The 13278-nt window shown below is 56.5% G+C and overlaps 1 protein-coding gene across 1 annotated transcript in view; it reads left to right on the top strand.

The window, feature by feature from the left end:
• LOC128897653 (serine/Arginine-related protein 53-like) overlaps positions 1–13278 on the top strand; it is a 126401-nt gene that overhangs the window by 88684 nt on the left and 24439 nt on the right. Inside the window, exon 3 of the mRNA XM_054166461.1 lies at positions 7485–7553. Within this exon, the coding sequence (XP_054022436.1) occupies positions 7485–7553 (69 nt within the window). The remainder of the gene's footprint in view (positions 1–7484; positions 7554–13278) is intronic.

Raw genomic sequence — 13278 nt, forward strand, 5'->3', positions numbered from 1 at the left:
AAAGCCTGGATGAGGCACTCAGTGCCATGGTCTGGTTGATTGGGTAGGGCTGGGTGATAGGTTGGACTGGGTGAGCTTGGAGGTCTCTTCCCAGCTGGCTGATTCTATGATTTAAGCCACAAAGTGCATTGTGAGAAGGGGCACATTTACAAAAGCCAGCAGTGACCAAGGACCTGGCTGGGGTTAGAGGATTCATCTGATCTGGCCAGGCTGGATCGAAGGCCTGAGGGGTGGGGTGCAACAAGGCCAAGGGCTGGGTGCCACACTTGGGGCACAACACCACCAGGAAGGCTCCAGGCTGGAGGCAGAGTGGCTGGGAACTGCCAGGTGGGAAAGGACCTGGGGGGGCTGGGTGCCAGCAGCTGAAGGTGAGCCAGGGGGTGCCCAGGTGGGCAAGAAGGGCAGCAGCAGCCTGGCCTGGAGCAGCAGTGGTGTGGGCAGCAGGAGCAGGGCAGGGGTTGTGCCTCTGGACTGGGCACTGCTGAGGCCAAATATCAAATCCCAGGTTCAGTTTTGGGGCCCTCACTCCAAGAAAGACATTGAGGTGCTAGAGCAGGTCCAGAGAAGGGCAACAAATGTGGGGAAGGGTCTGGAGAAGAGGGGGGGGCAGCAGCTGAGGGAACTGGGGGTGTTCAGCCCAGAGAAAAGGAGGCTGAGAGGAGACCTCCTGGCTCTCTACAACTCCCTGAAAGGAGGCTGGAGCCAGGTGAGGGTTGGTCTCTTCTCCCAAGGAACAAGGGGAAATGGCCTCAAGTTGCCCCAGGGGAGGCTTGGGTTGGACTTGAGGAACAATTTCTTCCTCAAAAGGGTTGTCAAGGCCTGACCCAACCAAAAGAATCGATGATCATAATGGTACCAGGCAATTAGGATGGACAATGCAAGATGGAGCCATCCTGGTAGGATTAGGGGTCTCTGATCCATGAATGCACCAGAGAAGTGGCCACCAGAATGTCTTTGCCAGCTCACTTTGATGGAAATGGTCTTTTAGCATGGACTAAGAAGATGAAAATGCCCCAAATTGGCATAAATGTGGCAGGATGATGTTGTTGTCACTTCTGGTTTTGAACAAATAGCTGCAGGACTCTGCTCCTTCTGCTCCTGGCTGGGAAAATGCTTGCTTGGAATTGTTGGGATGTGTAAGAGGTAACTTTCCATGGCAGCAGTTGGATATTCCAGCAGAGAGGGTTTCTGCCAAGCTTTCTGCTCAGCCCTTGAAGCACTGCAAGGCCACCAGAAGATCCCCCTGGGACCTTCTCTTCTCCAGGCTGGACAACCCCAACTCCCTCAGCCTGGTCCCACAGCAGAGAGCTTCCAGCCCTGCCAGCACTGCTGAGGCCTCCTCTGGCTCTGCTCCACCAGGTCTGTGCTGAGGACTCCTTTGTGCAGTGTGATGAAGCTGGACATTTACAACTCATTTGGTCTCAGTTGGGGCTGTAGGAGAGTGATCATTTTGGGTTTGAAAAGGAGCAGAAAAGGTCCTTTTGCTCCTGCTCATAAAGGTGGTTTTTCACTCCACCTTGGAAGCTGTCAGGCTCGCTGGTGCCCAGCCTTTTGCTTTAATCTTGCTGCCAAAAGCTTTTGATTAGAGAAGGGTTTGTCAGGCTTTAATGCACCCTTTACCTGGTGGGGGGTTACCCTCATCTGCATTGGCTGAGCAAGTCCCTGCTCCAAAGCCACTCAGGAGATGGTGGAACTTGGTATTAGACAACAAACTTGGGACTGAACCTCAAGTCCTGCTGGGGCAGAGGTGCTGCCTCAGGCAGGGCATTTGCATTCCCTCCTTATCAGTTATCATCAGTGGGACCCTTTGTGGAACTGTTGATGGGAAGTGTGAAGGTCAATAGGTATGAGGGAAGTGTGCCTGAGCTCAGAAGGCTCTGAGTGAAGCACACTCAGTAGGAAACCCTTGGAGATGCTTGGTTGGAAGAGAGAAGGCACCAAGTAACAGCTTGGGCATGCGCTGGAACAGGCTGCCCAGGGAGGGGCTGGAGTCACAGTTGCATGTCCAGATGCAGACTGTTAGTGGAGATGGAAACATGAAGGATGTTTGGGGGTCAGCTTGAGGGGTTTTAATGACAGAGAAGCTACTTAATGTTCCTTAGGTTGGATGAGATGTCAGAGCTTTGCTTGGGACTTAGCAACGTTGTTTGACTTCTGCACCGAGCAGCATCTCCTTGCTCCTTGCTCTTGGTTCATTCTCACAGGGTCACAGAGCTGCCAGGGCTGGAAGGGAGCTCAAGGCTCAGTCAGTTCCAACCCCCCTGCCATGGGCAGGGAACCCTCACACCACAGCAGGTTGCTCACAGCCACCTCCAGCCTGGCTGCAAACACCTCCAGGCAGGAGGCTTCCACCACCTCCCTGGGCAACCTGTGCCAGGCTCTCACCACCCTCATGGGGAAGGACTTCTTCCTAACCTCTAATCTCAATCTCCCCTCCTCTAGCTTGGATCCATTCCCCCTGGTCCTATCACCACCTGACACCCTAAACAGTCCCTCAGCAGCTTTCTTGTAGGCCCCCTGCAGATCCTGGTCTTCTCAGAGCCCTTCTTCTCCTTGCGAAGTTTTATTTCTTCTTCCAGCACAAGGAGCTGCTGACCCCAGCCAGGCTGGCACAGCTCTGCAGGGGACACCTGGAAATGCCTCAGATGCTCTTCCATCCCATGCTGCTGGGATTGGCAGCCCATGAGCTACCTGCAGATCTCTGCATCCCACAACTAAGGCTTTAGCTCAGCGTAGGTAACCGTCTCAAACATCTCCCATGTGTCCCTTCCCATCCTTTAGAGAGAGGAATGGAATAGGATCAATAGGTTGTCATCTAATCCTGGCTTGGATGAGCTCTGAGCTGCTGCAACCTGGAGCACCTCTTGATTTATTTATTTCATATTTCAGCAAGCTTGGTAAGCAGTTGGGCTTTTGTTGTGCCAGCTGCTTCTGCGTGCAGGAAGCCCAGCTTCAGGAGCAGCCTCAGCAGCTCCCTGGATCAATGCAGCCCAGACTGCTGCTGCAGTGACTCCTTTGAGCTGCTGGCAGTGATGAGCAGCTGTCTGTCTTCCTCTGGCTTGAGGAAAAGTGCAGTGCAGGACAGAGTTCTCTTCCCAACATCAGGGCTTTTAAGTGGGCTGGTAAGTGCTCCTCACACAATCCCAGCGCAGCGCAGGGTTGGAAGGGGCCTCTGGAGCTCATCCAGCCCGAGCACCCTGCCAGGGCAGGGCACCCACAGCAGCTTGCCCAGCAGCACAATGCCCAGGGGGGGTTGTTAGCTCTCCAGGCTCTCCAGAGGGACCTGGGCAGGCTGGATCCATGGGCCAAGGCTGGTGGGATGAGACTGAACAAGGCCAAGTGCTGGGTCCTGCACCTGAGTCACAACAACTCCGTGAAGGCTCCGGGCTCGGGGCGGAGTGGCTGGGGAGCTGGAAAGTTGGAGTCAGCTGGGGCTGGGCTCTTCCCCTTAGTAACAAGTGAGAGGACAAGAGGAAAAAGCCTCAGGTTGTACCAAAGGAGGTTTAGGTTGGACAGTAGAAGCAGCTTCTTGCCTGGCCCAGGCTGCCCAGGGAGGTGTCTGAATCCCCATCCCTGGAGGTGCTTCAAAGCTGCAGAGCTGAGGTGCTGAGGGCCAGGGTTCAGCCCCAGCCTCGGCCGAGGGAGAGGCTGGTTGGACCCCAGGATCTGAAAGGGCTTTGCCTACCCAAACAATGGTGAGCCTGTGGTTGTGTGACCTGTTCCTGTGCAGCACCAAGTGGATGAGGAGGAAGCAGCAGCAGAGGGGGAGAGATAAATCACGTTTCGGCGTGGGGAGTTTATTGAATCTCAATCGTGCCCAGTTGGCCCAGGAGCTATCGAAGCAATCCATCTTCTGCTGATAATGGAGGCTCATGAAATCCACCTGATGTTTGCATTATTAAATTGCAGCCTAATGAGCTCTGCTAATACATATTGAAGACAGTTGTAAGGAGCAGAATGTGAGCCTGAGCAGGATAATTTGAGAGGAACATCAGCCCGGCGTTTTACATGACTCAAGGGGTAGAGCTACAATTACACAGCCAGCCCAAATTGAATTTAAATGGGATTTCTATTATCCCTCTCCTCTTACCAGGGAGAATAAAGTGCAAATGAAGTAAAAAGTCTTTAGAGTTAGTGGCAGTTTGTTTTTATTATCTCATTTAACAGATCTGTGTAATGATGGTGGCTGGCAGGGAAGTGCTAATGTTTCGTGGCCTTAAATGTGGCCTAAATGGGAGTGGAGAAAATGGGCATGGAAACAGAGCAGGGGGTCACACAGTGGGCTGGGCTGGAAGGGAGCTCAAAGCTCAGCCAGCCCCAGCCCCCTGCCATGGGCAGGGACACCTCCCACCAGCACAGGCTGCTCAGGGCCTCATCCAGCCTGGCCCTGAGCACCTCCAGGCAGGAGGCAGCCACAGCCTCCCTGGGCAGCCTGTGTCAGTGTCTCACAACCCTCATTGCCAACAATTTCTTTCTCCTCTCCACTCTCAGTCTCTCCTCTCCCAGCTCAAAGCCTCAGCCTGGCACTCTCAGCCCTTGTCCAGAGTCCCTCCCCAGCTCTCCTGGAGCCCTTCAGCTGCTGGAAGCTGCTCTGAGGTCTGCCTGGAGCCTTCTCTTCTGCAGGCTGCACAGCCCCAGCTCTCCCAGCCTGGCCCCACAGGGGAGCTTCTCCAACCTCTGCTCATCCTCATAGCCTCCTCTGGACCTGCTTCAGCAGTTCAGTGTCAGTGTCATCCCTCCTGTTGCTGGCTAACATCTCTGTTTAAGTTGTGTACCTTCAGGAGAGGTAGCTACTGGCTTCAGAAAGCCCCCAGGGTTGAGAGCCCTTCCACAGCCTCCCCATCTGAGCTTGGATCTTTTGTTGACACTGACTCCCATAACATCCTCATAAGTGAGCTCAGGAGCTGTGGGTGAGATGAGTGAACAGTGAGGAGGACACAGCTCAGGGGGGGCTGGTCAGTGGTGCAGGGTCTGGTTGAAGGCCTGGAGCTAGAGGTGTTCCCCACAGGTCAGGACTGGGTTCAGTATGGCAGTGGGGGTGCATGGAGAAGAGTGTGGCCAGCAGGGCAAGGGACGTTCTGCTGCCCCTCTGCTCTGCCCTGGTGAGGCCACAGCTGCAGTCCTGGGGCCAGTTCTGGGCTCCCCAGCTCAAGAGAGACAGAGAACTGCTGGAGAGGGTCCAGGGGAGGCTGCAAAGCTGCTGAGGGGCCTGGAGCAGCTCTGGGAGCAGCAAAGGCTGAGAGCCCTGGGGCTGAGAGCCTGCAGAAGAGCAGCCCCAGAGGGCAGCTGAGCAATGCTCAGCAAGAGCTAAGGGCTGGGGGGCAAGAGGCTGGGGCCAGGCTCTGCTCAGTGCTGCCCAGGGACAGCCCAAGGGGCACAAAGTGGCAGCCAGGAGGTTCCATGTGAGCAGGAGGAGAAAGTTGTTTGGTGTGAGGCTGCTGGAGGCCTGGAGCAGGCTGCCCAGGGGGGTTGTGGAGTCTCCTGGTGTGGAGAGCTTCCAACCCACCCTGGGCACTGTGCTGCTGGGCAAGCTGCTGGGGGTGCCCTGCTGGAGCAGGGCTTGGGCTGAGTGAGCTCCAGAGGTCCCTTCCAGCCCCTCCATGCTGGGGCTGTGGGCTTTCCTGATTCAGGTGATGGTAGAGCTGAGGGCCTGCAAAGCTGAGCAGGGGCTGCTGCCTGTGCCACAGTTTGCAGCAGTGCTGCTCTCTTGCTTTAACTTTTCAGGTCTGCTTCTTTGGGGTTCTGTTCCTTTTCCACGTGGTGCTGCTTCCTCAAACCCAATCTTTCATCAAGTGTGATGCTATTAGAGCTGCTTCTCACCGAGTTCCCTCATCAGGCAGGGAGATGGCAATGAAGGGGAATGGCCCCTCTGAGACATCAGTGCTGTGGAATAGATGATGTGCTAGAACAGAAATGTAATTAATTGACAGAGTCTATTGCTAGTCCCTCGTTGCTGTGCTGTGTATGTTTAATCTCCTCTAACATCTCCAGCAAAGTGTGGGGAAAACCCCTGCAGTTGGGCAACCAGTGGATAATTAAGTAATAAGGGAAGAGGTTTCTAGGGGGAAAAAGTCTTTTTAAGGACTACTCTGGTGCCATGAATAAAGGAGTGCTGCTGGGGGCTGCTGGGAGAGCTGCCTGCTGCCTCATGGAATCCCAAGTAATCCCTGAATCCCAGCAGGGCAGGGGCTGGAAGGGACCTCTGGAGCTCCCCCAGCCCAAGCCCTGCTCCAGCGGGGCACCCCCAGCAGCTTGCCCAGCAGCACAGTGCCCAGGGGGGGTTGGAAGCTCTCCACACCAGGAGACTCCACAACCTCTCTGGACAGCCTGCTCCAGGCCTCCAGCACCCTCACACCAAACAACTTTCTCCTCCTGCTCACATGGAACCTCCTGGCTGCCACTTTGTGCCCCTTGGGCTGTCCCTGGGCACCACTGAGCAGAGCCTGGCCCCAGCCTCTTGCCCCCCAGCCTTTAGCTCTTGCTGAGCATTGCTCAGCTGCCCTCTGGGGCTGCTCTTCTGCAGGCTCTCAGCCCCAGGGCTCTCAGCCTTTGCTGCTCCCAGAGCTGCTCCAGGCCCCTCAGCAGCTCTGCAGCCTCCCCTGGACTCTCTCCAGCAGTTCCCTGTCCCTCTGGCACTGGGGAGCCCAGAACCAGGTCTTTGATTCCTATTCTAAATGCACTCTGCAGCTCTGTCCCCCTGAGCATGAGGTCTTCTCTGCCCCCCTAAGCATGAGGTCTTCTCTGCCCCCCCTGAGCATGAGGTCTTCTCTGCCCCCCTGAGCATGAGGTCTTCTCTGCCCCCCCTGAGCATGAGGTCTTCTCTGCCCCCCTGAGCATGAGGTCTTCTCTGCCCCCCTGAGCATGAGGTCTTCTCTGCCCCCCTGAGCATGAGGTCTTCTCTGCCCCCCTGAGCATGAGGTCTTCTCTGCCCCCCTGAGCATGAGGTCTTCTCTGCCCCCCTGAGCATGAGGTCTTCTTCCTGGGGTAGCCCCAGGAGAGGTGCTCGGAGTTGCTGAGCCTGGCAGCAGATCTCTCTTCAGCTGGCTGTGTCTGTAGCTTGGGCTGGGGGAAGCATGGTGGGGAGGTGTGAGTGGAAGGAACTCAGCTGGGAAATGTTCTTCCTAACAACAATAAGAAGCTAAAGAGCAGAGATTGTGGATGTGGTGCTGAGGGCCATGGGGGAGCAGTGGCAGTGTTGGCTGAATGGTTGCTTGGTTGGTGGCCTCAAAGCTCTTTCCAGCCCACATAGCTCTGTGGTTCCATGATCTGTGTTGAATGAGTGCAAGGTGCCAGCATTGCCCTCCACAGTACCACTTCTGTTGCCTTCCCTGTGCTGATACCTTCAGCAAGAACCAAGCTGTCCTCTTTGATGCCCTTCAGCTTCCTTGGGGGGCCTGCAGAACTTGGGGGATGTGAAGGAGCTTCAAAGCAAAGCAGAGGGAGCTGAAGGGATTCTGACATTTGTTTGTTGTGTTTCTTTTCAGCTAAAGCTGATGAAGCATTGAAGGCTAAAGAGAGAAGTGAGGAAGAAGCCAAGAAGAGGAAGGAAGAAGGTAATGCAGTCTGAAGTCCCTCACAAACTGAAAGCCACTCAGCCAGAAGTGAGCATGCTGAAGGGAGCCAGCTGCAGTGGGGCTCAGGGGTTTCCTGTTCTGAAGTTGGGCTGCCCTCTCTGCTGCTCCTCTGGCACACCACAGCTTTCTGGAGCTGGGGAAACACAGCCCCATGGGGCAGTACAGCCTGGGGGCTGACCTGGTGGAGAGCAGCTCTGGGAGTGCTGGTGGGCACCAAGGTCACCATGAGGCAGTAATGCCCTGGGCAGCCTGGGCCAGGACTTGACAGCTCCTTCCATGAACAAATTGTTCCTCATGTCCAGCCTAAACCTCTCCTGGGGCAACTTGAGGCCATTTCCTCTTGCCCTGTCTCTTGTTCCTTGGGAGCAGAGCCCAACCCCCACCTGGCTCCAGCCTCCTCTCGGGGAGCTGCAGAGAACCAGAAGGTCTCCTCTCAGCCTCCTCTTTTCCTCCAGGCTGAGCACCCCCAGGTCCCTTGGCTGCTCCTCCCCAGGCCTGTTCTCCTGACCCTTCCCCAGCTTGGCTGACTTGCTCCAGCCCCTCAGTGTCCTTCTGGGAGCGAGGGGAGGTGAGAGAGATGAGTGATTAGCTAGGAGCAGTCCATCACCTAAGGCTCTTGCATGGTTTCAGGGACATGGCTTAGTGGCCATGGTGGTCTTAGGGTGGTGATTGGACTTGATGAGCACAGGATCACACACAGGATGTTGGGGGCTGGAAGGGACCTTTGAAGCTCACCCAGTCCAACCCCCTGCCAGAGCAGGGCCACAGAATCCAGCACAGCTCACACAGGAACACATCCAGATGGGGCTTGGAAGACTCCAGAGAAGGAGACTCCACAACCTCTCTGGGCAGCCTGCTCCAGGGCTCTGGGACCCAGATCTTAGAGGTCTTTTCCAACCCAACATTCCTCTTCCTCTGGTTCTATAACCCTGCTGGATGCAAGGGTGGTGAGGGTGGTCCTTCAGCAGGTGCCTAGGGCTTGTGGTTTAGGTCTCTCAAACTGAAGTGATGAGCTCTGCTGAGTTCAAGGTTGAAGGTTGGACTTGGTGATCTGAGAGGTCTCTTCCAGCCAAGCATCCTTCCCAGGCTCCAGATGCCCCTACTCTGAGCCTGTGTGCTGAAGTCTCTTTGGCACTGGGAGCCCTGCTGTGTAAACCACCAGAAGCTTGCCTGTGAAACACCTCAGGTTGGTTTTTCTGCCTTGGAAGCTCTTCCAAGCCCTCAGCTCTGGCTGCTTGCCAGGCAGGTTTGGAGCTGGTGAGTTACTGGAATAAGATCTACCAGTGAGGAGCACTGAAAAGAGCTTTCCAGGTGCTGGGAACTACCTCCTGAATATCTACACAAAGGGAATTTGTGGCTGAAAAACTAACTCCAGAGATCCCCCTTTGACCCTGGGGCTGGAATGAATTGCATTGCAGATCAGAACGTTGTCAGCTTGGACTGGGTGACCTTTAAAGGTCCCTCCCAACCCAGAGCACTCTGTGATAATCACTTAGTGTGGTTTGCTTTGAGACCATGGTGTGCTGAGGGGAATGAATTCATGCTCAAAGCTAATCCTGCTTGGGCAAGGTGTGTGTGTGTGATGCCTTCATGATGATCTCACAGCTTGGAGCTGGTTTCAAAGCAAGAGGGGAGCTCTGCTGTCAGAATCATCGAATCACAGCAGGGGCTGGGCTGGAAGGGACCTCCAGAGCTCCCCCAGCCCAAGCCCTGCCCCCAGCAGGGACATCCTGCACTGCAGCAGGCTGCCCAGAGCCCTGTGCAGCCTCACCTTGAACAGCTCCAGGGCTGGGGCCTCACCTGGCAGCTCCCTGGGCAGCCTGCTGCAGGGTTCCAGCAGCCTCCTGGGGCAGAGCTTGTTCCTCACATCCAATCTCAATCTGCTCTGCTCTCATCTCAAACCACTGCCCCTGGTCCTGTCCCTGCAGCCCTTTGGGAGCAGTCCCTCTGCAGCCTGCTTGGAGCCCTTCAGCTGTTGGAAGCTGCTCTGAGCTCTCCCTGGAGCCTTCTCCAGGCTGCACAGCCCCAGCTCCCTCAGCCTGTCCTTGTAGCAGAGCTGCTCCAACCCCTGATCATTTTTGTGGCTTCCTCTGGACCTGCTCCATCAGCTCCAGGTCCTTCCTGTGCTGAGGGCTCCCCAGCTGGCCCCAGCCCTGCAGGTGAGGTCCCCCCAGGGCAGAGCAGGGGGGCAGGATCCCTCTCTCCAGCCCTGGCAGTGGGCACTGGCAGCACAGGCTGGGGCTGCCCTTGGCCTCCTGTGCTGCCAGTGCCCACTGCTGGCTCCTGCCCAGCTTCTCCCCCACCAGCACCCCCAGGTGCCACTCTGGCCACACTGCTTTGGATGCAGCCCAAGGCTGCCCTTGGCCTTCTGGGCTGCAAGCTCAGACTGCTGGAATGGCAGAGGCAGGCTCACAGCTGGGGGCTGGGGGGGTGGTCCTGGGGGCTGGTGGTGGTGAGGAGCTGGATCTGCCCCAGCAGAAATTGGCAGCTTATGTTTGGCACAATCCATCTGTTGCTGTTTCCATCCCATCCCATCCCATTGTGAGGCCTCATCTGCTAACAATTGCTTGGCCTCCAGTGATGGGAAAGGGGAGAGCATGGAAAGGGGAAGGGGAGGGGGGAAAGAAGACACCAGAAGGGGCTGGTTGGTGACTTGGGAACAATGGCAACTGAAGAGCAAAAAGCAGGAGGCAAACTTCTTTCAATTGATTAATAAGCACCATAAAAAGTGTCCTGTGGTGCACTTTGAAAGGGTTGTGAGGACCCTGGGCTGTTCTGAAGTGAATAGAAAATGTCTCCTGAGGAGCAGCTTGTGGAAGAAGAAGTCATCAGTTGGTCTGCAGACTCAGCCACCACTCAAGGAGCACTGCAGGAGGAGAGAGCTGCTCCGCCTTGGGTCGAGGGCTGGAGCACGCCACAGCCATCAGGCACTGTGCAATGGGAAGCTTCACTTCCCTGGGGCTTGGGATCCCACCTGGGCTTCCCAGCAGGACCTTTCTCCCTCTTGCCTTCATCATCTTATTCTCTGCTCTGCTCTGCTCTGCTGAGACCACCAGCTGCAGTGCTGGGGCAGCTCTGGAGCCCTCAGCACAGGAAGGACCTGGGCTGCCCAGGGCGGTGGTGGAGTCGCCCTCCCTGGAGATCTTCAGGCAGAGCCTGGATGAGGCACTCAGTGCCATGGCTGATGGTGGGATGGTGCTGGGTGAGAGGTTGGACTGGATGATCTTGGAGGTCTCTTCCAACCTGGCTGGTTCTGTGATTCTGTGAATTGTCAGAGCAGGTCCAGAACAGCAATGCTGGCAGGGCTGGCAGCCCTCTGCTCTGGGAGGGCTGGGGTTGATCAGCCTGGGGAAGAGAAGGCTCCAGGGAGACCCCAGAGCAACCTTGCAGGATTTGAAGGGGGCTACAGGAGAACTGGAGAGGGACTTTGGACCAAGGCCTGGAGAGACAGGATGAGGGCTGATGACTTCAAACTGGAAGGAGCTGGATTGAGATTGGACATGAGGAGGAAAGCCTTCCCCAGGAGGGGGCTGAGCCACTGGGACAGGTTGCTCTGAGAAGCTGTGAAGGGTCCAAGGCTGGGAGTGTTCAAAGCCAGGTTGGATGAGGCCTTGAGCAGCCTGGGGCAGCAGGAGGTGTCCCTCCCATGGCAGGGAGATTGGAACTGGATGATGTTTGAGGTCCCTCCCAACCCAGACCATGGTGGGTGTGCCAGAGCAGGTTCTCTTTCCCACCTCCACCACACAGCTTCCAGCTGCTGGCCACTTCTGACCTCCTCTGCTGGACAAAGATGAGCTTTTCCCAGTTCCTCTTAGTTCTCAGGTCTCCATCTGGCTTCTGTGGCCAGTTCTGAACCCTCTTTGGTTTGCTGCTGTGTGATGCCCAGCTGCTTGGAGCTTGGACTCAGGTGGACAGAGATGCTCTGCCATTTCCCCCCCCTAGTTCCTAGGCTGTGGACAGAAAGTGCCAGGGTTCTTTCACCTCCTTTCCACTGGTTTAGGTTTTGGTTGCTGCTTTTGGTTCTGCACAGAACAGTTTCAGCTCACTGTGATCATTTGGCTCTCACTGGATTAGTCTCCACTGCATAAATGAGGGGGGAGGGGAAGGTGAAATGCCAATTTTGTCTGATCTGAAGTCTTTGATACCTGCTCAGAGTGGTTGCCAGCCTGCTGCCCCAAGCCTGTCTGCTGGGAATGGTGCTGATGAGACTGTGCAAGTGCTGGAAGCAATGGCCACTTGGCAGAGGCTGCCTGAGGAACCTCACTGGGTTCAGTCTTGGGGCAGTTACTCCAGGAAGGACATTGCAGCAGGCCCAGAGAAGGGCAACCGAGCTGGGGAAGGGTCTGGGGAGCAGGGCTGGGGAGGAGCAGCTGAGGGCCCTGGGGGTGTTCAGCCTGGAGCAGAGGAGGCTGAGGGAGACCTCCTGGCTCTCTGCAGCTCCTGAGAGGAGGCTGCAGCCAGGGGGGGCTTGGGCTCTGCTCCCAAGGACAAGAGATAGGATGAGAGGAACTGGCCTCAAGGGGAGGTTTAGGTTGCACTTTAGAAGAAGCTTCTTGACTGCAAAGGTTCTCCAAGCCTGGCCCAGGCTGCCCAGGGAGGTGGCTGAATCCCCTTCCCTGGAGGGGTTTAAAAGACACAGAGCTGTAGTGCTGAGGGCCAGGGGTTGGCCCCAGCCTTGGCAGGGTTAGAGGCTGGCTGGACTCCAAGGTCTTGCAGGGCTTTTCCAACCCAAACCATTCTGTAAGAGCTTTTGCCTAAACCATCTCTGGGTTCAGGGCCTTGATGTGGAGAGTGAAGAGAATCACAGAATGGCTTGGCCTGGAATTGTCCTTGAAGACTTTGAGCCCAACCATCAGCCCAGCCCCACCATGGCCACCAACCCATGGCCCCAAGTGCCATGGCCACAGGTTTCTTGAGCACCTCCATGGATGGGGACTCCACCACCTCCCTGGGCAGCCTGTGCCAGGCCCTGATTTCATTTCTGTGTTGGTAGCTCCATGGTGACCCTGGCTCAGATGTTGCTCTTCCCTCCTGCCATAATCAAACCCAAGTGGGGCAAAGAAGGGTTCCTCAGCTCCTTACAAGGTGAATCTTCCCCCTCCCCACCCCAGGCCTGGTGGCCAGGGTGTCTCAACACCTCTGCTATGGGGACAGGCTGAGAAGGTTGGGGTTGTGCAGTCTGGAGAAGAGAAGGCTCTGAGGAAACCTTATTGTGGCCTTCCAGGGTCTGCAGGGGGCTGCAAGAGAGCTGGGGAGGGACTTGTGAGGGTGTCAGGGAGGGATAGGACTGGGGGGGATGGAGCAGAACTGGAAGTGGGGAGATTGAGATTGGCTGTGAGGAAGAAGTTGTTCCCCAGGAGGGTGGTGAGAGCCTGGCACAGGCTGCCCAGGGAGGTGGTGGAAGCCTCCTGCCTGGAGGTGTTTGCAGCCAGGCTGGAGGTGGCTGTGAGCAACCTGCTGTGGGGTGAGGTGTCCCTGCCCATGGCAGGGGCTGGGGCTGGCTGAGCCTGGAGGTCCCTTCCCAGCCTGGCAGTTCTGGGGCTCTGTGAAGGTTCCTTTGATGGCAGTTTCCCTGCCCAGGGAGGTGTGGGCTGAGCCTTTGGACCTCAGCTGCTCAGAAACCCAACTGCCTGACCTGCCAGCCCAGCTCTGCCCCTCCCCTGCCTGCCTCCTCCATATGCAGAGGTTCTGCTGCCATGAATAC

Source organism: Dryobates pubescens, chromosome 13 (genome assembly GCF_014839835.1).
Source record: "Dryobates pubescens isolate bDryPub1 chromosome 13, bDryPub1.pri, whole genome shotgun sequence".
Classification (NCBI taxonomy): domain Eukaryota; kingdom Metazoa; phylum Chordata; class Aves; order Piciformes; family Picidae; genus Dryobates; species Dryobates pubescens.